This window comes from Dama dama, chromosome 21 (genome assembly GCF_033118175.1).
Source record: "Dama dama isolate Ldn47 chromosome 21, ASM3311817v1, whole genome shotgun sequence".
Taxonomy (NCBI): Eukaryota; Metazoa; Chordata; class Mammalia; order Artiodactyla; family Cervidae; genus Dama; species Dama dama.
This window is the reverse complement of record NC_083701.1, coordinates 34,140,581-34,165,657: the sequence shown is the minus strand read 5'-3', so window position 1 is coordinate 34,165,657 and position 25,077 is coordinate 34,140,581. Positions and strand designations below refer to the sequence as shown.

General features: G+C 39.4%; 2 protein-coding genes across 2 annotated transcripts in view; one reads left to right on the top strand and one right to left on the bottom strand.

Moving 5' to 3' along the window:
- The window catches only part of LACTB2 (lactamase beta 2), a 32,072-nt gene extending 13,083 nt beyond the window's left edge, over positions 1-18,989 (top strand). The window contains exons 4-7 of the mRNA XM_061123468.1: positions 9,691-9,869; positions 12,481-12,629; positions 17,635-17,716; positions 18,355-18,989. Coding sequence (XP_060979451.1) covers positions 9,691-9,869; positions 12,481-12,629; positions 17,635-17,716; positions 18,355-18,398 — 454 coding nt within the window. The 3' untranslated portion in view covers positions 18,399-18,989. The remainder of the gene's footprint in view (positions 1-9,690; positions 9,870-12,480; positions 12,630-17,634; positions 17,717-18,354) is intronic.
- Positions 616-15,652, bottom strand: LOC133042649 (large ribosomal subunit protein uL15-like). Its single transcript, XM_061123469.1, has 2 exons — positions 14,842-15,652; positions 616-5,565 (listed from the first exon to the last, which is right to left on the bottom strand). Exon 2 carries the CDS (start codon positions 1,711-1,713, stop codon positions 1,267-1,269), a length of 447 nt encoding a protein of 148 aa, XP_060979452.1. The 5' UTR covers positions 1,714-5,565; positions 14,842-15,652; the 3' UTR covers positions 616-1,266.
- Positions 18,990-25,077: the final 6,088 nt, after the last annotated feature.

Below are 25,077 nucleotides of genomic sequence, written 5' to 3'. Positions count from 1 at the left end.
ATTACCCTCAGTCCTTGCTTTCAAGGTCACCATGCTCACCTCCCTCAACCCAGCAGGTGGAGGAGGAATTGCAAGCACTTTGACAGAAAAGGCAATTTGCAGACTCTGAAAAGAATGGTTTTCCAAATGAATCTTTCTCAATTTAAAAAAAAAAAAACAGTGGGTCTGTTCATAAATTCATTTTATTGTGATTGTTCATAGGATTGTCCATAAGATATGATACACACCGACAGTATTTTTTCCATAGTGGTTTGATTTACATGTATTATGGTTCAGCTAACATCCATCATCTCACATAGATAAAAAGAAATGAAAAAAGAATAAAAAGAAAAAAAGAACAGTTTTCTCCTTGTGATGAGAACTCAGGATTTATTCTCCTAACAGCTTTTTTACAGATCATACAGCAGTGGTTAGTCATCTTGTTGTACATTGTATGACTTGTACTTATCTTATAATTGGAAATTTGTACCTTTAACTACCTTTCCTCCATTTCTCCCTCCCCTTACCCTCCACCTCTGGTAACTGCACGCCTGATCTCTTTTCCTATGAGTTTGGTGGGGTTTTGTTTTTTGTTTTGTTTTTTAAGATTCCACTTATAAGTGAGATCATGTAGTATTTGTCTTTCTCTGTCTGACTTATTTTACTTAGCATAATGCCTTCAAGGTCCATCTATGTTGTCCCAAATGGTAGGATTTCCTAATTTGTTATGGCTGAATAATACTGCATTGTGTGTGTATGCGTGTGTGTGTCTCACAACTTTTTTATCCATTCATACATCAGTGGCCACTTAGATTGTTTCCATGTTTTGGCTATTGTAAATAACACTGCTGTGAACATTGGGCTACAGATATTTTTTGAAGTTAGTGTTTTCATTTCCTGAGGATCTGTTCCTGGGAGTGGAATTGCTGGTGATATGTAGTTCTATTTTTAATTTTTTGAGAGTTCTCCATATTGTTTCCTGTAGTGGCTGTATCAATTTACAGTCCTGCCAATAATGCACAAGCGTTTCCTTTTCTCCACACACATAGCAGCACTTCGTATCTCTTATATGTTGATGATGGCCATTCTGACAGGCATGAGGTAACATCTTATTTTGGTTTTAATCTGGATTTCCCCAATGACTAATAATGTTGAACACTTTTTCATGTCCCTGTTGATCTTTCATCTATCTTCTTTGGAAAAATGTCTATTCAAGTTTTGGGTCATTTTTTTTTTTTTTTTTTTTGAAAAGCACTTAACATTTAATGAATTTCCCAGCATGTGGCTTCAAGCCACCAGGACACAAGCCCCACCTACACCCTTAATCTTCTCCTCAGCTCTTCTGCTGAAGAATTTGGCCTTCACGATGACAGGCTGCTTTGGGAGCTTTCCTTTCCCCAGAACTTTGTGGTAACCTGATCGCACCACATCAATGATAGGAGCAGCCCCTGTCTTGTTCTTGGCAGCGTTTACTCGTGTCTGCTCACTAACTAAGGTCCACAATTTATCAAGGTTGACAGTCGGGCAGAAACTCTGGTCCCTTTTTAAGTGGTAATGCCTCATACCAACTTTCCCAAAGTATCCTGGGTGATATTTGTGGAAGTTGATCCTGTGATGATGCATGCCACCAGCATTACCTCGGCCTCCCAGGTACTTCCGGTGTTTGCCGATGCGGCCGTGGCCGTGGCTCACATGACCCCTAAGTTTCCAGGTCTTCCTTAGTCTAGATGGCATGTTGGCAGCCTAGACAAAAGAGCTGGGTCATTTTTTTAATTGGATTTTTTTGCTGCTGAGTTGTATGGGTTCCTTATGTATTTTGGATATTAACTCCTTATCAGATATATGGTTTGCAAATGTTTTCCCATTCTGTAGACTGTCTTCACATATTTTTATAGTTGCTAGAAATATACCTACTAAAATCATTTTCATATAACATGAATACTTTCACTAACAGGTTGCAGCAGGTTTAATCAGACCAGATATGATTTCTAACATCTCTTTAATAACTTGACATTGGTGCAACTATAAAATTGTAATTGTTTGCAATATATAAAGCATACACTTAGAAACCATAAAAGCATAATAGTTCTTAATGTCAGTTCTTAATGCCTCTCAAAAGTAATTGCTCCCATTACACTAGTAGCTTATGTTCTTGTACCTTTTATCTATTACACTTTTAGCAGAATTTTTATAAGGATTTGTTTTTTGTTTTTTTTTTCATAAGGGAGAAATCCTTCTAAGTTATACTCATTTATGTTTTCTTGTTGTTCAGTGGCTAAGGCATGTCTGACTCTTTGCAGCCCCATGGACTGTAGCACGCCAGGCTTCCTTGTCTTTCACTATCTCCTACAGTTTGCTCAACTCATGTGCATTGAGTCAGTGATGCCACCCAACCATCTCACCCTCTGTCTCCCCCTTCTCCTTCTACCTTCAATCTTTCTCAGTCTCAAGGTCTTTTCCGATGAGTTGACTCTGCACGTCAAGTTGCCAAAATATTGGAGCTTTCAGCTTCAGCATCAGTCCTTCTAATGAATATTCAGGATTGATTTCCTTTAGGATTGACTGATTTGATCTCCTTACTGTCTAAGGGACTCTCAAGAGTCTTCCCCAGCACCACAGTTCAAAACTATCAATTCTTCACAGCAGTGAGCCTTCTTTATGGTTCAACTCTCATATCCGTACAGGACTACCGGAAAAACTATAGCTTTGACTGTATGGACCTTTGTTGGCAAAGTGCTGTCTCTTCTTTTTAATACACTGTCTGGATTTGTCATGGCTTTTCTTCCAGGGAGCAAGTGTCTTTCAATTTCATAGCTGTGGTCACTGTCCACAGTGATTTTGGAGCCCAAGGAAATAAAATCTGCCACTATTTCCACTTTTCCCCATCATTAGCCATGAAGTGATGGGACTGGATGCCATAATCTTAGTTTTTTGAATGTTGAGTTTTAAGCCAGCTTTTTCACTCTCCTCTTTCACTCTCATCAAGACTCTTTGTTCCTCCTCATTTTCAGCCATTAGAGTGATATCATCTCAGTCCAGTCGCTCAGTTGTGTCCAACTCTTTGCAACCCCATGGACTGCAACACATCAGACTCCCGTGTCCATCACCAACTCCCAGAGCTTACTCAAACTCATGTCCATCGAGTCAGTGATGCCATTCAACCATCTCATCCTCTGTTGTCCCCTTCTCCTCCGGCCCTCAATCTTTCCCAGCATCAGGGTCTTTTCCAGTGAGTCGGTTCTTCACATCAGGTGGCCAGAGTATTGGAGTTTCAGCTTCAGCATCAGCCCTTCCAATGAATATTCAGGACTGATTTCCTTTGGGATGGACTGGTTGGATCTCTTAGCAGTCCAAAGGACTCTCAAGAGTCTTCTCCAACACCACAGTTCAAAAGCATCAATTCTTCCACGCTCAACTTTCTTTACAGTCCAACTCTCACATCCATACATGACTACTGGAAAAACCATGGCTTTGACTAGATGGACCTTTTTGGTAAAGTAATGTGTCTGCTTTTTAATATGCTGTCTAGGTTGGTCATAGCTTTTCCTCCAAGGAGCAATTATCTTTTAATTTCATGGCTGCAGTCACCATCTGGATTTCAGAGTGATTTCAGAGCCCAAAAAAGTCTCTCACTGTTTCCACTGTCTCCCCATCTATTTCCCATGAAGTGATGGGACCAGATGCCATGATCTTAGTTTTCTGAATGTTGAGTTTTAAGCCAACTTTTTCACTCTCCTCTTTCACTTTTATCAAGAGGCTCTTTAGTTCCTCTTCACTTTTCTGCCGTAAGGGTGGTGTCATCTGCATATCTGAGGTAATTGATATTTCTCCCAGCAGTCTTGATTCCAGCTTGTGCTTCATCCAGCCCGGCATTTCTCATGATGTATTCTGCATGTAAGTTAAATAAGCAGGGTGACAATATACAGCCTTGACATACTCATTTCCCTATTTGAAGCCAGTCTGTTGTTTCATGTCCAGTTCTAACTGTTGCTTCCTGACCTGCATATAGGTTTCTCAGGAGGCTGGTCAGGTGGTCTGGTATTCTCATCTCTTTAAGAATTTTCCACAGTTTGTTGTGATCCACACAGTTAAAGGCTTTGGCGTAGTCAATAAAGCAAAAGTAGATGTTTTTCTGGAACTCTCTTGCTTTTTTGATGATCCAGCAGATGTTGGCAATTTGATTTCTGGTTCCTCTGCTTTTTTCTAAATCCAGCTTGACCATCTGGAAGTTCGGGGTTCACATACTGTTGAAGCCTGGCTTAGAGAATTTTGAGCATTACTTTGCTAGCGTGTGAGATGAGTGCAATTGTGCAATATTTTGAACATTCTTTGGCATTGCCTTTCTTTCGGTTTGGAATGAAAACTGACCTTTTCCAGTCTTGTGGCCACTGCTGAGTTTTCTAGATTTGCTGGCATATTGAGTGCAGCATTTTAACAGCATCATCTTTTAGGATTTGAAATAAATAGCTCAACTGGAATTCCATCACCTCTGCTAGCTTTGTACTCAGTGATGCTTCCCAAGGCCCACTTGATTTCACATTCCAGGATGTCTGGCTCTAGGTGAGTGATCACACCATCATGATTATCTGGGTCATGACAATTTGTTTGTATAGTTCTTCTGTGTATTCTTGCCACCTCTTCTTAATATATTCTGCTTCTGTTAGGTCCATACCATTTCTGTTCTTTATTGTGCCCATCTTTGCATGAAATGTTCCCTTGGTATCTCTCATTTTCTTGAAGAGATCTCTAGTCTTTCCCATTCTGTTGTTTTCCTTTATTTCTTTGCATTGATCACTGAGGAAGGCTTTCTTATCTCCTTGCTATTCTTTGGAACTCTGCATTTAAATGGGTATATCTCTCCTTTTCTCCTTTGCTTTTAGCTTCTCTTCTTTTCTCAGCTGTTTGTAAGGCCTCCTCAGACAACTGTTTTTGCTTTTTGCATTTTTTTTCTTTGGGGATGGTCTTGATGACTGCCTCCTGTACAATGTCAGGAACCTCCATCCATAGTTCTTCAGGCACTTTTATCAGATCTAATCCCTTCAATCTATTTGTCACTTCCACTGTATAATCAAAAGGGATTTCACTTAGGTCATACATGAATGTTCTATGGTTTTCCCTACTTTCTTCAATTTAAGTCTGAATTTGGCAATAAGGAGTTCATGATCTGAGCCACAATCAGCTCCTGGTCTTATTTTTGCTGACTGTATAGAGCTTCTCTGTCTTTTGGCTGCAAAGAATATAATCAGTCTGATTTCGGCATTGACCATCTGGTGATTTCCATGTGTAGAGCTGTCTCTTGTGTTGTTGGAGGAGGGTGTTTGCTATGACCAGTTCACTGTTCTCTTGGCAGAACTCTGTTAGCCTTTGACCTGCTTCATTTTGTACTCTAAGGCCAAACTTGCCTGTTACTACAGGTATCTCTTGACTTCCTCTTTTGCATTCCAGTCTCCTATAATTAAGAGACATCTTTTTTGGGTGTTAGTCTTAGAAGGTCTCGTAGGTCTTCATAGAACCTTTCAGCTTCAGCTTCTTCAGCATTACTAGTCGGGGTATAGACTTGGATTACTGTGATATTGAATGGTTTGCCTTGGAAACAACAGAGATCATTTTGTCATTTTTGAGATTGCATCCAAGTACTGCATTTTGGACTCCTTTGTTGACATCTAATTATTATTAATTATCATTAATGCCATTAGAGTTGTGTCAGTTTTCTTAAATACAGTTACAATTTGAATTTTGTCATCTTTGCAATGTCTAGGGCAGTGGTCTTACTAGTTTTCTCCATAGATTTTTTATTATTGTTTTCAGGGATCATATAATATTGAAACACCCTTGCATTTTTGATAAACTTTATTTGATCACTATGTTATTTTTAAATTTTGGTTTTGCATTCTATTTGTTAATATTGGGTTGACCAAAAACGTCATTCAAGTTTTTCCATAGCAGCTTATGGGGAAAACCCAAACGAACTTTTTGGTCAACCTAATATTTTGGTTAAGATTTTTATAATATATTCATTAATGAGATTGGGTAGTTAGTTTTCTTTTTGTGCAGCCTTATCAGGTTTGACAGTTGTAAGTTTTCCTTCTTTACCTATGCTCTGGTGTAGATTATAGTGAAACTATCTGACTTTTAAATGTTTATTAGAGTTAGTCCATAAAAATACCGAGCCTTTAGTTGCTAACAGTTAGACATCTTGTTAGTGAAGCTTCATTGTTGCTTACTAGTCATATGGTCCTGTGAGTTAAGCTTAAATAAGACATATAATTTAAGCTTATTTGTCTGCTTTTTATAGATTCTCTTTTTAATTCGAGATTAGCCTGGAAAATCCTATGGATGAAGGATCCTGGTAGGCTAGAGTCCATGGGGTTGCAAAGAATCGGACACGACTGAGCGACTTCACTTCATTTCACTTCAGACTTTAAAAAGTAATGTAATCTAATTTGTTTTATTAAAAGAAGGTTTACCTGCCTGTGCATGCTCAGTCACTTCAGTCATGTCCAACTCTTTGCAAACCTATGGACCGTAGCCCACCAGGCTCCTCTGTCCATGGGATTCTCCAGGCAAGAATACTGAAGTGGGTTGCCTTGCCCTCCTTTAGGGGATCTTCCTGACTCAGGGATCGAACCCAAGTCTCATGTCTCCTGCATTGACAGGCAGATTCTTTACCACTAGCACCATCTAGGAAACCCAGAAGAAGGTTTACTCATCATAACTTGCTAGAATCTAAAAACCAAACTTGGAAATATGTTTATTAGATCATTAGGTAGGCTTTTGAAGGTCTTGAAGCAGAGAGGAATGCAGAATTACCTTCGGTAGTACAGCTTTTAGGGGCCAGACAGACACACACACAAAAAAAAATTCAGGCACATGACATACATAATTAGCAAAAGGGGTGAAAATGGATACCTCTAGGGAGAAAAAATGAAAGAGGGTGGAGCAGTAACAAATAACAAATCTTGTAGGTAACAGTAACAAATCTTGAAGGACTGTTTGATCCTTTGCTGCATCTTGACTTTCCCATTTAGTTGTGTTTTTTTTACTTAATTTCCCACTCTGCAAAAAATCAGAGTTGGTTTTCCCACTTCTCTTATTTATGGGCTCCATTCCTGTCTCCCAGTCTTCTGGGGTCATAATTTTGGTTAGCTCAGTATTCAGTGTTAACCTTACTAGGACTATAGATACTATTTACAGCTGAACCATGTAGTAAACTGTGTTTCATTTTCCTTTCCTGCTTTCCTGCAGTTAATAATTGTTTTGTTACTTGAATAATTTTCTATATACATATCATTAATTCAACTCCAGTTACATAAATGTTCTCTCAGTGTTTAAATGTATCTGGGGTTCTCACGCTTCCGTGTTCTGGATGAACCTCCCTCAGAGCCTCCTAACTTGCTGTCCTGGACGGGTCTCTTCCAGGCTGACTCTGTGATCCTCCCAGAAATCCCTTCGTGCTCACCCGGGGCTTCCCCTTGCCTCCCTCCAGGCTTGGATCACCTGTCCCCTATACCCCATAATTTTCTTGATACTCCTGTTTTGGTGGAGCCCATCTCCAATAGCTTTCTGAGAAAGTGCATTTTTAAGACCTTTCATATCTAAAAATGTCTTTGTTTAATCCAACTTGATTTAAAGTGCACTGTTTGTAAATTCCAGGTCGAAAACCTTTTTTCCTTCTTGGTTTCATATGCAAGTTTTCATTGCCTTCTAGTTAATACAGCATTGAGATTGAGAAATCTGAAACCTTTCAGATTGCTGAACTTTTTTGACCACCTGTTTGTTTGTTTGTTTGTTTGTTTTTTCCCTTCTTCACTATGTTCTGGAAATTCCCAGTGGTATACCTTGGAGGAAGTTTATAATGCTGGATCCTTGAGAGGCCTTTTCAGTCTGGAAACATGTGTCCTTCAGTTCTCATAATTTTCCTGAAGTTGTTCACTGATGTTTTCTCTAATATGTTTTGTCCTGTTTCATTTATTAAAATCCCTCCTATTTTGTTAGAACGCTTAGACTCATCCACTAACTTTATTTTTTTTCTCCTATTTTCTATCTTTTTTGCCTTTTTGCTGTACTTTCTGGGAGGTTTTTATCAGCTTTATCTCCTACTCCTATTTTTCCCTTTCTCTTCTCACATTTTTAGCTTTCAGGATATCTTTTTGCCCCCTAAATGCTCTGTTCGTACTATTCTTTCTTGCTTCATCGTTGCAACTTCTTATTTCTCCTAGGACATTAGCGGGGCTGTTTTTCTTTATGGCTGTGGAGGGGAGGTTTGTGTGTGTTTTCGTTTTTGTTGGAAGTTTTCTTCCTCTAATTTGTGGCCTGCAAATTAGTTTGCTTGTTTTTATTCACTCTCCTCAGTTTGAAAGGCTTTCTTCAGATGTCTGGTGATCTGATGTTTACCAACGTCTTCTTCCTTTAGCCTCTGCTCCCCGCTTCACCCTCCACTTCTAGATCCTGGCGTCCCACGTCCAGAGACTGGTGACTTCAGCAGTGTGAATCTGGTTGGGTCTCAGCTTTCACCTCTGCCAGCATAAATGTCATTTTTTCTTTCATCTAATAAGTCATTTCTCACTCTGTGTCTTCTTTTAGCTTCTAGAATTCTAATGATATGGGCCATTCTCCTCACTCCTGTGGGTTTATGCCATTTTTCACATATCCCTTTATGGTAATTTTATTGATGTTTTAGGAGGAAAATAAGAGATACAGGTGTTCAATCCAGTCTTAAACAGAAACACACTCTCAATTCCTATACAGTAAATACAAATATGCAATTATATCTGCCCTATCTTCCCCCCCAAAAAATCCATTATTGAGAAAAATTATTTAAAGTGTTCCAGGCACATAAAATGCAATACTATTTAGAATAGGCAAAGAGAAGGACTTCCTTGGCAGTCCAGTAGTTAAGACTCCATGCTTCCACTGCAGAGGGCATGGGTTTGATCCCTGGTCAGGGAACTAAGTTCCCTCATGCTGCACTGAGTGGCTGAAAAAATAAATTCATTTTTTTAAAATAAAACCAAAACAGAGCTCTGTTTTCTCAGCCAAAAAATAAAGTTATATTTTAAAAAGAGGTAAGGCTAATTAACCTCTCAAGCTAAGTAAAAGATAATTTAAATCTTATTCCACCAGACATTTTTTGCTATCTCCTGTGATTTCATTATCTAAAATAGAAAACAGAGTGGTTAATAATACCCACCCCGTTACTAGTAGGAAGGATTAAGTATAATGCTTGTAAATTCCTGAAGTCAGTGCCTGGCACATGGAAAGCAATATATTGATATTAGCTACTAGTGCTAAGCACTGGGAATATAAAGATGAGAATAAGACAGGAGTCCTGCCTTTCAGAGTTCATAACCTTGTGAGGTAGAACGGTAAACAAGAAAACAATGTGAAATCTGCAGTAATTCAGAGTACAGGAGTGATAACAGAAACAAATGACTACTAGAGAGGGTTGCCTGTGTGTGGCTGAGCAATCAAGTACTCTGCAGAACAAATTATTTAGACTTCGTTCTTTAACTGGTTTACTATTGGTATGGACATAAACCTTCATGTAGAGGATTTCCTGGCAGTCCAGTGGTTAAGACTCCACTCTTTCTGGAAAATGTGTTGACATCATTTATTTGTGTCTTGTCCATAAAGAAGGAGAGAATAATTTATGTCTCAAAATTTCTTCTAAGCATACGAGTTCCAACTGTTACTATTTCTTCTTTGAACTAGAGTTATATACACACCTGGCCACACTGATGATCATATGGCTCTAGTCTTAGAAGAAGAAAATGCTCTGTTTTCTGGAGATTGCATCTTAGGGGAAGGAACAACCATATTTGAAGACCTCTATGATTATATGAACTCCCTGAAAGAGTTATTAAAAATCAAAGCTGAAGTTATATATCCAGGTGGGTCATTCTTTTAACCTAGCAAACCATTTGTTTCAAATGATGAGAAAGATTTTCTTTTGGTTTGTCTGTGTGTGTCTTCAGCCTTGAAGAGATACATATAAACTGCTTCTTTCTAAATTACACCCCTAAGTCTGGTCTAGCAATGCAATTAAAAAGAAGACTGAGAGTTCTATTAATAATTTTTTTAAAGATAGGGTTATTTCTTAACATCTACCGAGCTGTTAATAGAGCTCTTAAACAAAGGAAATAAACTTATTGGGACCAGAAAATGTTTTCATTTCATGAGCTATCTTTAGTTTTGTTAACTTGATTTCTATTGTGGACTGCATTTTAACCATGTAACCAAGTAACATTTGACCTCTGAGCTTTAGTTTTTTTAACTCACACTATGGAAATCAATGGGGCTTCCCAGATGGCACTTGTGGTAAAGAACCCGCCTGCCAATACAGGAGACTAAGAGATGTGGGTTTGGTCCCTGGGTCAGGAAGATCCCCTGGAAAAGGAAATGGCAACCCTCTCCAGTGTTCTTGTCTGGAAAATCCCATGGACAGGGGAACCTGGCAGGCTATAGTCCATAGGGTTGCAAAGAGAAGGACACAACTGAAGTAACAAGCATGCATGCATGGAAATCAAAATTTTCCATATTAACTGTGAAACTGTACATTTATTTCAGTTCCTCAGGAAAAAAAAAAAAAACAACTGTTAGTAGTATATCAGCTATCACTGCCCTGCTCTACAGTATGAATCTCCCCTCCCTCCTAAAACCTAAGAAAGATACAGAACCCAACAGAAGGCCCCAGGAGGGAAAAGAGACTCAATTACTGACTCTCTTAAGTCCTTTAACTTGTTCCTAGCCAGAGAGCCATGAAAAGATCTGTAAATTCAATGTCTTCAATACCTTCATATTCTCTCATGAGTTCCCACTGCCGAGGGGTGGGAAACATACGTTTGGTGGGACTAGGCATTTGGATTAATGTTAAGACATCAAAGAAGCAGAGGCTGACAACTGTTTCGAAAGAGAAGAGAGAAGACATTTGAATCAGTCACACTGGAGCGAAGCTAATGAGAGGGTGCCTGGTACAGGTTCTTGGAGTGTTGGCTTCAGTGAATTCAGTGAACTGGCTTATCGGTGCAGCAGGAGCCCATGTGTCAATGGTATTCCATAGCCGTAGCTACCACGTGTTAAAGCCTGCCGCCCAACCTGCCAGGTACAGTGTAGGGACCTGCACAGAGTTGTCTTCACAAAAACCCAGTGAAGCAGGCAACTGAAGAAATAAGCTCCGAGATTCAGGGACTTTCACAGCCATACAGCTAGCAAATGGTAGTCAGTATCTTTTCAATCTTTGATAAGCATAGCGGTTAAGAACACAGAGTGGTTAAAAGCACCTGAGTCAGAATCCCAGCTCCACTTAGCTATGTAACTGCAGGCAGGTTATTTACCCTTCCCATGCCTCAGTTTCTGCTGTTCAAAGGGGAGAATAAGCATATGTACTTCATGGGATTTATGTAAGAATAAAGTGTATCAAGCATTTAGAGCAGTATCTGGCAAATAAACTCAACATTAAGAAAAAAGACTAAGATCACGGTATCCGGTCGCATCACTTCATGGCAAATATTGGGGAAACAATGGAAGCAGTGACAGACTTTTTATATTCTTGGGCTCCAAAATCACTGTGGACAGTGACTGCAGCCATGAAATTGAAAAACACTTGCTCCTTGAAAGAAAGCTATGACAAATCTAGACAGCATATTAAAAAGCAGAGACTTCATTTCACCAACCAAGGTCTGTATAGTTAAAGCTATGGTTTTTCCAGTAGTCATGTAAAGATGTGAGAGTTGGACCATAAAGAACGCTGAGCGCTATGAAGAACTGATGCTTTTGAACTGTGGTGTTGGAGACAACTCTTGAGAGTCCCTTGGACAGCAAGGAGATCAAACCAGTCAATCCTAAAGGAAATCAACCCTGAATATTCATTGAAGGACTGTTGCTCAAGCTGAAGTTCCAACACTTTGGCCACCTGTTGGAAAGAGCTGACTCATTAGAAAAGACCCTGATGCTGGGAAAGATTGAGGGTAAAAGTAGAAGGGAGCAGCACAGGATGAGATGGTTGGGTGGCATCACTGATTGAAGCAGAATGTGAGCAAACTCTGGGAGATAGTGGAGGTCAGAGGATCCTGACATGCTACAGTCCATGAGATTGCAAAGAGTCGGACACAGCGACTGAACAACAACTGGCAAATGATGAACACTGTTAATATTACCTATTGTTACTGTTGTGGTTACTATTTTTATTCTTAATTTTATTGTTATCTGTTAATTGTTACTTTTCTTTTTTCTAATAAACACTGTAATGTTTTATATAGATTTTGACATAATTCTCTAATAGTTTTTAGCTTGGTATGTAATTTTTAAATCTCTTTATTACCTATACAGGTAATTTTTCCTGTATAATTTTCCAAATAATTTTCCAAATAATTCTCACTTGCATATTTAGTATGCCTTTCCAGTACACTGTATGAAATATTTTTTAAGTAGAGTGAATTAACTTCAGTTGTACTTAAAATTTTTTATTTGGTTGAAATAATTTTTATAATTATTCTGATTCAGGACATGGCCCAGTCATCCATAATGCTGAAGCTAAAATTCTACAATACATTTCTCACAGAAACATCCGAGAACAGCAGATTCTTACAGTATTTCATGAGAACTTTGAAAAGTCATTCACAGCAATGGAACTTGTAAAAAGTATTTACAAGGTAATTTTTATTTATCTTATTTGTACATAGACACAATTTTAATAGAAGAATCTATTCATTAGACTATTTATGTGGTAAACTCATCGCATCTTAGAGCAGAATGAGTCTGTTAATTTTTTAAGTAATATTAGTCACTTGTACAGATTTGAGATCATCAGATCTCTAGTTTCTAGAACATAGAAGTTTAATAAACACTGGCCCACAGAATAACCCTTTTGAGCCATTATTAAGCCTTTTATACTTCATTCTGTAGGATATCATTGCCAATAGCCTGGTGATGAGGCTTTGTTATGATTTATGTTTTACTTGGAGAAGGGAATGGCAACCAACTCCAGTATTCTTGCCTGGAAAATTCCATGATCAGGCTACAGTCCATGGAATCGCAGGGAGTCGGACACTACTGAGCAGCTAACAACAATAATGTATTACTCTGACCATCTTGATTGTCTAGTGTCCTACTTGGCAGTGAGTGAGAAGGGGTGATCTACTGGAGACAGATCCTGGCTAATAGCAGTGAGAATTAGTAGCAGTGCCTATGAAGGTGAAAGTCGCTCAGTCATGTCTGACTCTTTGCAACCCCATGGACTATAGTCCATGGAATACAGGCCAGAATACTGGAGTGAGTAGCCTTTCCCTTCTCCAGGGGATCTTCCCAACCCAGGGATCGAACCCAGGTCTCCCACATTGCAGGCAAATTCTTTACCAGCTGAGCCACAAGGGAAGCCCAATGGATTAAAAGGAGAAAGGCCTCAGAGAAGAGCGTGAGAAGAGTCATTTAGTAGAGAAAGAGCCCCTCACACAGTGGCCTCTGAGCACATCCTTGTTTGACAGCAGCGTGTGGCAATCCATCCATAGGATTCAGTTTCTCAGCAAACGTGTGTTAGATAACTGATGTAGGCAGTGTAGCTTAGGAGTTAAGAATGTAATAAGATTATCTGGGTTTTAAGACTCCCACTACCATAACTTATACAGCCATAAGATACATGAGAGTGTAACTAAAGATGAGCTTGAAAAGGAACCTGAGTGAGTTTCATTTAGTAAAGGTCTTTAATGTCCCATCAAACCAGTCAGTCCCTGAATATTCATTGGAAGGACTGACAGTGAGGCTGAAGCTCCAATACTTCAGCCACCTGATGTGAAGAGCTGACTCATTGGAAAAGACCCTGATGCTGGGAAGGACTGAGGGCAGAAGGAGAAGGTGGCGGCAGAGGATGAGATGGTTGGGTGGCATCACTGAGTTTGACATGAGTTTGAGCAAGCTCCAGGAGATAGTGAAGGACAGAAGCCTGGCGTGCTGCGGTCTATGGGGTCAGAAAGAGTCGGATCCAACTTAGCGATTGAATGACAACAATGTCCCAATGTCCCATAGGTCTAAATTATCAAAAACCAGTCAAATCACACTCAATGTGCCTTGTGTTTAAAGGGAGGGATGAATAATTCAAAGGACTGAAGATAAAAAGTGCCAGGAGCAAAGGGGAAATGTAAATATTTAAATTCTGTGAAAGAGTTCACTTCCTAGAGTTTAGCCATTCCAGATTATGCACTGAAACATGGGTAGTATTTTCTAACCCAAGTACAGACTGCAGAACTCTCTGATAACCCTCACAGGTGAGGCAGCCAGTGAGTGTGCCTGCCTCAGAAATGCCGGTTCTGCATTCAGAGGTGTGTTCAGGGATGTGTTCACTGTGCATATGTGTACAGCACCTGTCACATATAGAACAGCATTAAATATTGTGGAGACATTTATTCTTTCTACGAACATTTACTGAAGTTTTTGTGTGCCCCTGGACTAGGTGCAGAGATACTAAGATGACTGCAGAGATAGTAAGATAACTCCAGATCTCTGCCCTCAAAGAACTTGCGGTTTAGCAGACAGACATGTTCATAATAGCTCCCATTTTTTTGAGCATGTTATGAGTTAGACACAGTACTACATGCTTCACATTACACTTGTATTTTGGGGTACTTAATTTCCAGTACCCCAAGTTTTCACTACATAAAGATACTATTATTCCAACTTAATAGATTTAAAAACTGACTTTATAAGTGTGAGCTAAGTAACTTTTCCAAAGGCACAAAACTCGCCGATGTCACATACTCAAATGTCAGAAGTCAGATGCTCAAACCTTGTGTTTTTCTGTAACACCAAGCTTCCCTCGAAGGCCCATACACAGCACATTGGAGGCACAAAGGAAAGAGAAGTCAGTCCTACCTGGTGAAGATAAGACTTGTTTGGAACGGCTTCGGAAACTTAATCATTGAATCGGATCTTGAGGAAGGAGTAAGCATTTCCCAGGCCAGACACAGGAGAAGGGAAGTCATTCTAGATAGAAGGAAAGATGTGTTCAAACACTGGGGGTCATAAAAGCCTTTTATGTGTTCAAAAACCCCCAAAAAGAATGTGTATTATTGGAGCACAGAATGCATATTGCAGGTGGGTAGGGAGGGGGTCCCAGGATATGAGGCAGGAAAGACAGGCATGGTGGGTCAGAGGAAGTCCTTGGTTGCCATGCCAAAAAATGTGGGCTTCAGCCTATAAACTGAGAATGACCACCACAGATCTCAGTCCAGGGGGATTGCATAATTAGACTTAGAAATCATGCTGGTGGATATAATAATACATGGTGCTGGAGCTTCAAGAAGAGTTGGATTTGGAGGTTTTTACTTGGGACTCTTTAATGCAATGGCAAGTTGATTGAGTAAAAAGAGAGTCAGTGATACAATTCATTGTAGACATCAGTGTTAAAGAGAAATCCCGGGAAGAATATCCAGAATGAAGACAAAATGATGAGAGGTAGGATAACCTAGGGAAGGGAAAAGAAAAGAGCTCTTCCAAAAGGAGAGACTCGCCTGCTGATTTCCGGTAAAATGAGGACTTAAAAGAATCATTAAAATGTAATATGATGACCTTAACAAAACATTTTCAGGGACCTGAGAAATGGAGATAGTCAATTAAGTCAAGAAGCTTGACTTTGAAAAAATTCTTATTTAAAGAATAAAAGAGACAAATAGTGTATGTGACAAGTAAGTGTATGTTATCTCTTGTAATGTGGAATCTAAACAATGCAACAAGCTAGTGAGTTATAACAAAATGGAAACAGGCTCACAGCTATAGAGAACAAATTAGTAGTTACCAATGGGAAGCAGGAAGGGGGAGGGGCAATAAAAGGGCAGGGATTAAGAGGTGTAAACTGGTATGTGATATAACACAGGGAAATAAAGCCAGTATTTTATAATAACTCTAAATGGTATATCCTGGTGGCTCAGTGGTAAAAGAATCCACCTGCAATGCAGGAGACATGGGTTTGATCCCTGGGTTGGGAAGATTCCCTGGAGGAGGAAATGGCAACCCACTCCAATATTCTTGCCTGGAAAATCCCATGGACAGAGGAGCCTGGTTGGCTACAGTCCATGGGGTCACAAAGAGTCCGACACAACTGAGCACCTGAACACACATGCACACATAAATGGAGTACATCCTTTAAAAATTATGAATCACCATATTGTAATTACATAATATTGGACAGAGGAGGCCTGGCATGCAGCAGTCCATGGGATCACAAAGAGTCAGACACAACTGAGCGACTGAACTGAATACTGTATATCAAGTATGCCTCAATAAAATAAAAATACATATGGAAAAGGAATAAAAGGAATATTTATTTTGTTTACCATTCAGGTAACAGTTGTCAATATTACATTACTAGCTTAGCAAAAGTAAAGGAAAAATTGTAAGTTTTAAGGTCAAAACATATATACTTTTAATAAAAATATGTAAAGATATTACCATGTCACCTAATAAGTAAACCATAGGACCAACTGTCTGTAGCATCATCAAAACTATCTAAATAATTTTTATGTTTATTCATTCACTTATACTCAGTTCCCACTGTATGCCATTTTGCTAAGCACTGGGTAGTAGTGAATAAATTATACTACTGCGTTAATGGAGCTTACGGTCTAGTTTATCTGTAAAATATACTTCTAATAGTGACCCAAAGTGAGACATATATAGGATGCAATAGTTTTGGTTATTACTATATAAAAACGTAGAGTTAAAACTGTCTTCCTGACGGTATGGAGACTCCTTAAAAAGCTAGGAATAAAATCACTATATGACCCAGCAATCTCACTCCTATACATATACCCCGAGGAAGTCAAAATTGAAAAGGACACATGTACCCCAATGTTTATGGCAGCACTATTTACAGTAGCTAGAACATGGGAGCAACCTAGATGTCCATCGACAGATGAATGGATAAAGAAGCTGTGGTACATATATACAATGGAATACTACTCAGCCATAAAAAGGGATGCATTTGAATCTGTTCTAATGAGGTGGACAAAACTAGAGCCCATTATACAGAGTGAAGTAAGTCAAAAAGAGAAATATAAATATCATATGCTGACATATATATGGAATCTGAAGAGACAGCACTGGTGAATTTATTTTCAGGGCAGCAGTGGAGAATGAGACATAGAGAACAGACCTATGGACAAAGTGGGAGGAGAGGAGGAAGAAGGGGAGATGTAGGGAGAGAGTAATACAGAAATTTACAATACCATGTGTAAAACAGATAGCCAGTGGGAATTTACTATCTGACTCAGGGACTCTGTGACAGGCTGAAGGGTGGAGTGGAAAGGGAGATGAGAGCGTGGTCTGGGAGGGAGGGGACATGGGTGTACCTATGGCTGATTCTTGACATATGACAAAAAACCACAAAATTTTGTAAAGCTATCCTACAGTTAAAAATTTTTTTCGAAAAGTACCTCTCAACAACAAAAAAGACTGTCTTCTTTTGTCTTTTTTCTTTAAAAGTTTCAAAAAGATTAACACTGTTATTTTTTGAAAAAGAGATGTTGTAGGGACTTCCCTGGGAGGTAAGGACTCTGCTTCTACTGCAGAGGGCGAGAGTTCGGAACTGAGGTCCTGCACACTGGGTGGTGTGGCCAGAAATAAATTAATTAAAAATTAAAAAATACTGTACTCTCATCTTTCCTTTAGGATACTCCCGAGCATTTACATAAAATGGCCCAACATAACGTCTTGCTGCATTTGAAAAAATTAGAAAAAGAAGGAAAAATATGTAAGTATTCTTCCAAATTTTTTTTATTTTGGGCACTGAAAATATTCGTTAACAAATGAACTAGTTTCCTTTGAGGAAAAACACCACCCACCAGAGTTCTCCCTTGAATGTCACTGTGAGTGGGGGAGACAGTCATTAGGAAGGGTCAGTAGCGAAAAGCCAGGGAACGACAAATTAGAACAAAAGCTCCCACAGGAGTGAGGGCCTTGCGTGGGAGCTCCGGTCCTCACCCACCCGAATATAGCGGGAAGAGAACTTCGCCTTTGCCAGAGTGACCACAAAGAACTTTACATGTAGATTTGGGAATAGCCAAAGGTTTTGTGGTAGTAAAGGTAGTAAACGTGAAGATACTAAAGCAGTAATTCTGTAATTGTTCACTGGTGTTGACTTGTCAACTTAATAATCTTAGAAGTTTACTGCTTAAAAAACAAGAGGTGCAATGTTGTCTCCTGTGTAGAAGTTTTAGCAACGTTTTTATTTGTAATCCCCCACCCCTGCCGCAAGAGAAACCCCAACTTTATATTGAGCAACAAAATTTTTTGAGGAATTAATGCTCTTTCTAGTTACAAGAGAACTTAAAATCCAGTGATTTTGCTTGTCTGTTGTTAAATGTTTACTCTGTAATTTTCTTTCCACAGTTAGCAACACAGATCCTGAGAAGAAATGGAAAGCTCATCTTTAGTTTCAGCTTAATGAAAGATTGTGTTGTTTTGATTTTGGAGAATGAGATGTTCTGTTAACTATGAATAATTTACAGAGAATAGCCTGTGGAACACTGAAAATAACCCTAGATATACTTTTAAATAACATTATACCTATTCTAAAATGTGTAAACCACAATTTGCACCTACAATATTAGCTATTTATCTAACCAAGCTCTTATAACATTTTACCAAAAATGCAGAAATCCAATAGTTTATCCATTTTCAATAAACAAAGTAACGGTTTCTTTTAAAATAATAAATTTTATGTCATTTAAACTGGATATTATTCTTGGAGATTATTTATCTATGGCCAGTGGTCAGTAATACATTTTTTTTCCCAGCTGCTTCAGTTAACAGCACAGATGTCTGTGTCATCCTTCCTTTTCTACAACCTTTGTCTATTTCTGTAGATTAGAGGCTTGTTTTCATGTTTCTGTCAATCATATCATGATTAAATATCAGCTCTGTTCTTCTGTATCATATATATTTTCTTATAATGGCATCCTACAAGTGATTCATGTAAATCAATGTTTGGTAATAGAAAAGCATTAAATTCCCAATTAAAGTCATTGTATGTAAATAATTATTTCTGTAATCCATTAGTACAACCAATATGCTTTACTAATTTAGGTTTTAGTATATAGTGGCTCAGTTGGTAAAGAATCCACCTGCAGTTCAGGAGACCCAGGTTCGATCCCTGGGTTGGGAAGATCCCCTGAAGAAGGAAATGGCAACTTACTGAGGTATCCTTGCCTGGGAAACCCCATGGACAGAGGAGCCTAGATGGCTACAGTCCATGGGGTTGCAAGACACAACTTAGTGACTAAACCACGACCATCATCAAAATATATATGAATTACATACCAAAGTTTTTTAAGATTAGAATATTATAAGAGCATTTATATAAGTAGTGTTTTTAAATAGTGGTTAGGTTCTAAGGTCAACCACCACCACTTATTTAACCCATAAGGTTGTTAAATAACAGTACAAAAATGAGCTCAGAATCCTAAAAGTCTACTTCCTTTTCTCTTTTCTAAAACTTTTAAAAAATTCTTTAAAACCTTTTTTTTTTTTTTGACAATCTCATCTCTTCCTGCCCCTTTTCCCAAAGTGAAAGTGAAAGTCGCTCAGTTGTGTCCACCCATGGGTTTCTCCAGGCTAGAATACTAAAGTGGGTAGCCGTTCCCTTCTCCAGGGGATCTTCCCAACCCAAGTGTCAAACCCAGGTCTCCCGCATTGCTGGCAGATTCTTTACCAGCTGAGCCACCAGGGAAGCACCTTTTTCCCAAAGCCTCTAGCATTTTCATATCATTCTAAACTCTGGAGATCTGTTGTGTTCCTGAAACCATTCCATATTACAAAATAACTGGGAATTCAACGACTAACAACCCAAAATGAGCAAAGGACTTAATAAGACATTTATCCCGAGAAGATATACAAATGGCCAATAAGCACATGAAAAGATTCAACATCACTAATCATGAGGAAGATGCAAATTAAAACCACAATGAGTTAGGGGGCAGGGATGAGAAGGGCTTTCCAAATTGAAAGGATCACATACACGAAGCCATGGAACCATTGTCTTTCTCTAAGGTACCAGAGCACACTTGAGGCTGCAAGTGAATCTAGTGAAAGAGGACTGATAATGGAAGGTTATTAAACTTGGTTACTGACCCAGTCTATAAACAAGTTTTTTTTTTTTTCTTCTTTCTTTTTATCCCCTTGGAGTTTTTTTGTTTAATTGGAGTATAATTGCTTTACAATGGTGTGTTAAGTTTCTGCTGTACAAGTGGATCAGCTATAACTAAGCATATATTCCCTCCCCTGGAGCCTCCCCCACCCCCCCCAGGTCAACACAGAGCTGAGCCTCCTGTGCTATAGCAGTTTCCCAGGAGCTGTTTTACACATGGTAGTGTATATATGTCCCAGTACTCTTGCCTGGAAAATCCCATGGACAGAGGAGCCTGGTGGGCTGCAGTCCATGGGGTCGCAAAGAGTTGGACACGACTGAGCGACTTCACTTTCACTTTCACTTTCATGCATTGGAGAAGGAAATGGCAACCCACTCCAGTGTTCTTGCCTGGAGAATCCCATGGACAGAGGAGCCTGGTGCGCTACAGTCCATGTGGTCCCATAGAGTCAGACACGACTGAGCAACTAACACTTTGGGACATGAGAAGATTGTTCTAGTTGGAAGAAATAATGTAAGCACATTAACAGAGAGCAAAACATCACATGGTTGGGGAATTAATTTATATGACTACACTACACTGTATAGTGTTCATGGGTTGAGGTCATAAGGATACAAAGCATCTCATGGGAACACAAACTCATAGGAACCAGTGTGCTGTCCTTCAGCCACACAGGCTAGAGTATACACAACTTAGCAATTGAAAAGCAGGTGGTGGTCGGGGCCAGGACATATTTTGTTGCTTCCCCACCAGAGAGTTTGCCCCAAAACATGATGGTAATTTTGCTCTTCTTGTTTCTATCACTCCAGTCAATTACTTTACCTTCTATTCAGTATAGTTTCTTAAAGAGTTTCTACATTCTTCTCATCACTTCTCTCCTTTCTCTGTAAATGTTCAACTTTTGTTTGGAACCACTGAGGAGCCCTCTAGGTGTCTCAGATTCGGATCGCCTCGTAGAAGACGACCTGATTGATGTAATTAATCTTCCATATCTCTTCTTGAAAACTCTCCTGCCATCTTTACATGTTATTGACCAGACCTTAGGGTAAAATTCTCGAGACCAATCACCTGGGACTAGACAGGTCCCAGGAAATTTTATTAGAAGCATACCCCATTCATCAGAGACAATACACAGAGTAAGCATTCTGAGATGGCCTTTTCAGCACCACGGGGAAAGGAGAAATAGACCAAAGGAGTCTCAAATGTAGTAGAAGACAGAGGAACAGATAGGAGAAATATTTGTGAAGAGTAAAAGAACTTAGAGACCTGTTAGGTCCTGAGGGATGGGGATCAGGTGGAAAGGAAGAAACCCAGTGGAGCTGCAGGTTTCTGACTTGGGCAGCTGGCCAGTGGCTGAGTTGATAACCAGGAAGATAGAATACAGGAAATGGGGTAGATATAGGGAGGATGGGAGGAACGATGCATTGTACTGCAGGTGTGAGTCTAAAGTACCAGGGGACATCCAGAGGGAGACTCCTCGTAAGCACTTAGGTATATAGAGCTGGGGCTAAATAGATAAATATATTCTATTGCAGGTGACAAGACTAGTGAAAGCAAAAAAGGAAGTTGGTTGGCAAATGTAACCAACCTGAGATGGATGAAGGTGAAGTCAGGCTTGTGAACAGGCTTGTGAAGAATTGGATCCTATCAACTCAACCCCAGACACCTCTCTGACCTTTTCTTGTTGTTTTGAGTCCAAGCCTGCACAACAGACTGGCTTCTTCACGTGGTGCAGGACATGGTTATGGGCAGCTGTGAGCTCTTCACCAGCCAGGAAAGCTGGTTCTTCCAGCTTTAGTTTGGAAGCTCCTAGGGGAAGGACTCAATGACTTACACTGGCTCATTGCCCATTTGTTAAGCCAGTCCCCATGGTCAAGGAAGCAAGAAGTTCTGTATTTGGCCCAGCTCTGGTCACATGCCACCCCTGTGGCCAGAGAGGACGAGGGCTGTCCTCAGATGGAGAAAAGGGTGAAAAGGATTCTTGACCAGTATCAATTCCTTCCTGAATAGCTTTTCCTTCTGTCCAGTGTGTGTAAAATATCAATAGATAATAAATAAATTATAGCTCTGCAGTAGCTGATGGAATGACTGGGCTAATTCTCTGAAACCTGAATCATTCCTGAGTGCTTCTGGGGGATCTTTTGAGTATTTTTAAGTTATTTGTGAGTATCTTCATATATCCAGGTTGTCACTTCAAAAAAAAGTAAACTTAATAACCTATATGGAAAACTCATTTGAAAAAGGATATATATATGACTGAATCACGTTGTTGTACACTGGAAACTAACACAACATTGTATATCAACTATACCCCAATGTAAAAATATAAAAGTAAAGCTGACTAGTAGCAGAGAGGCTAGAATCCTGGAGAAAATGAGAAAACATTTAAGTGTGGATTTTTCTTAACTCTACAAGTGCTGGACTTCTGCACCCCATTCCCTGCCAGTCTCTCTCACCCACCAGCACAGTGCATCTCCTTGGATCTTGCTACCAGTTCCTGGCCATTATTGGTGCAGGAAAATTCATTCATCTTTCCCATTTTGCAGGGAGCTTAAAATACTTGGGTTTGGTAGGAGGAAAAAAGTTCAATGTTTGAAATATTGATTGTGAAAGTCTTAGTTCCAGCCCACATTGATGCTGGGCCTTTTGAAACATCTGGAAATTAAAGCAGAGAATGCGATGCCAGTACCATACTCGTGGATAAACCTAAAGATTGTCACGGAGTGAAGTAAGTCAGAAAAACATTGTACCTGTTCACTGTAATGCACGTATGTGCAATCTAGGAAAATAGTATACTTGATCTTATTTACAAAGCAGAAGACAAGACACAGTTCTAGAGATCAAAGGTATAGGTAGCCAGGGGGCAAGGAGGGAGGGATTGGGAAATTGGGATTGATATTTATATACTACTGATATGTGTTTAAAATAGATAACTAATGAGGAACTCCTAGGTAGCACAGGGACCTCTACTCAATGCTCTGTGGTGACCTAAATGAGAAGGCTATCCAAAAAAGAGGGGATATATGTACACCTGTGGCCGATTCACTTTGCTGTTTGGCAGAAACCAACACAACATGGTAAAACGACTATTCTCCAAAAAAATTTAAAAATAAAATTGAAGTGGAAAGTGAAGGAGGGGCCTATATAAGTGTATTTACTTGTGTACGCAGACAGTGTCTCTTGGAAAATACCCCCAAATTTAAAAAAAAAAAAAAAAAACAGTAACAGTGGTTACCTTCCAAGAGAACTTACAGGTAGTTGAGGGTCTGGGTATAGGAATGAAATCAAGGAGAAGCCTTTCAAATCTTTAGGCTATGGGGTATGTTGGTAGGATTAGGGGGTCAGACTCACTTAGAAGGAAGCATGAATCTAAATGGCACAGGCTTCTTCAATGTAACAATGGATTTTAGGACATGATGCCTTCGAATACCCGAGGGAGAAATTTTTTGTGTCCTAGAAGTTTTAACCAACCATCAACTATGTGCACAGGTAAGGACTCAAGAAGTATGTCTGCCATGAACCTCTCTTCGGGGAGTTGCTGGATAATGCATTTCAGGAAAACAAGGAAAAGGAAAGCCCACAGTTGAAATAGCAAATCCCACACAGAAAAATGTCAAAAGTGAGTTCTAAGGGAATTCCCTGGAGGTCCAGTGGTTAAGACTATGCTCTCTCACTGCCAAGAGCTCTGGATTCAATCCCTGGTCTAGGAACTAAGATCCCACAAGCAGTGCTGTGCCCCTCCCCCCACAAAAAAAAAAAAAAGTAAATTCTAAGACAAAAGTGTCCCCAAAGCCTGTAGATTGAAGCAAGAGGAAATGAAGGCTTCAGAGAGATGGGAGCAGGGAGGGGTATGGGAAATGAAATGTTACCTGGGATGCTTGGGGCTTTGGGGAAAAAAGAACTGCTGGTGATCAGACGACAGGTCTAGTTGAGCAACTGAAGCAACAATCAGTTATTAGAAAACTATACTGGGGGGGGTGGGGCAGAATGGAAATGAGACAATTATTGATTCCAGAAAACAAAAGTGATGCTAGGAAGGAAATAAGTATGAAACACTATCTGACTCTTCAATTTTACATAGGCAATAATGTAAACATTGATTAAAATTGCCTTATAGGATAATGGAGGGGAGGAAATGGGAGGTCGAGACTGCTAAATCATCACCTGTGATAATAGAATGTCAATCCTATTATCCATTTCTTCCTTTCAGTGAGACTGACATCTATTCTAATGGCATATGATGCAGCCCATGCTTTTACAATTTTCCCAAGGGTTGAAGAAAATTTTTCACTGAAAGAAGCTCTCTGGTTTTATACCACAGAATTATTCCCAGCCTACTTTGTGGAAGTGGATTAATCCTGCTTCTTTCTCCTGCTTCAGTTTTCAAAAATGGTGAACGTGTCAATCACAAATGGCGTATCTCAAGATTTTATATGTAAACCCAAAACTTTAAGGAATATTTTTAACCATCCATTCTCTTGATGCAAAAAAATGGTCTTGAACCACTTTCATCACTATCAGCTGGGGTACTACAGGAGGAGAAAGGGGCAACAGAGGATGAGATGGTTGGATGGCATCATCGACTCAATGGACATGAGTTTGAGCAAACTCCAGGAGATAGTGAAGCACAGGGAAGCCTGGTGTGCTGCAGTCCATGGGGTCACAAAGAGTTAGACACAACTTAGGGACTGAACAACAACAACTTATTACAAATAAGCAAATTTGTGGTCCCTAACCAGATTTATTGAACCAGAATTCCTGAAAAGGACCAAGGAATATAATTTTTCCCATTGACCCATATGATTCTTTACTCACATGAACAGAATTTAGTTTTATGTTGTGGGGTTTTATTTCTCAAAGTCAGTGTAAGATCCACACATATAAAATCCCTACCTGTTTTTTTTTTTTTTTTTTTAATGCTATTGAGGACATTGTGTATTTCACTATTCAGTGTTCACAGAATGAA

What these genes read in the sequence shown, in the direction of transcription:
- LOC133042649 (XM_061123469.1), bottom strand. Translation starts at nt 1,713, where the DNA reads ATGCCATCTAGACTAAGGAAGACCTGGAAACTTAGGGGTCATGTGAGC.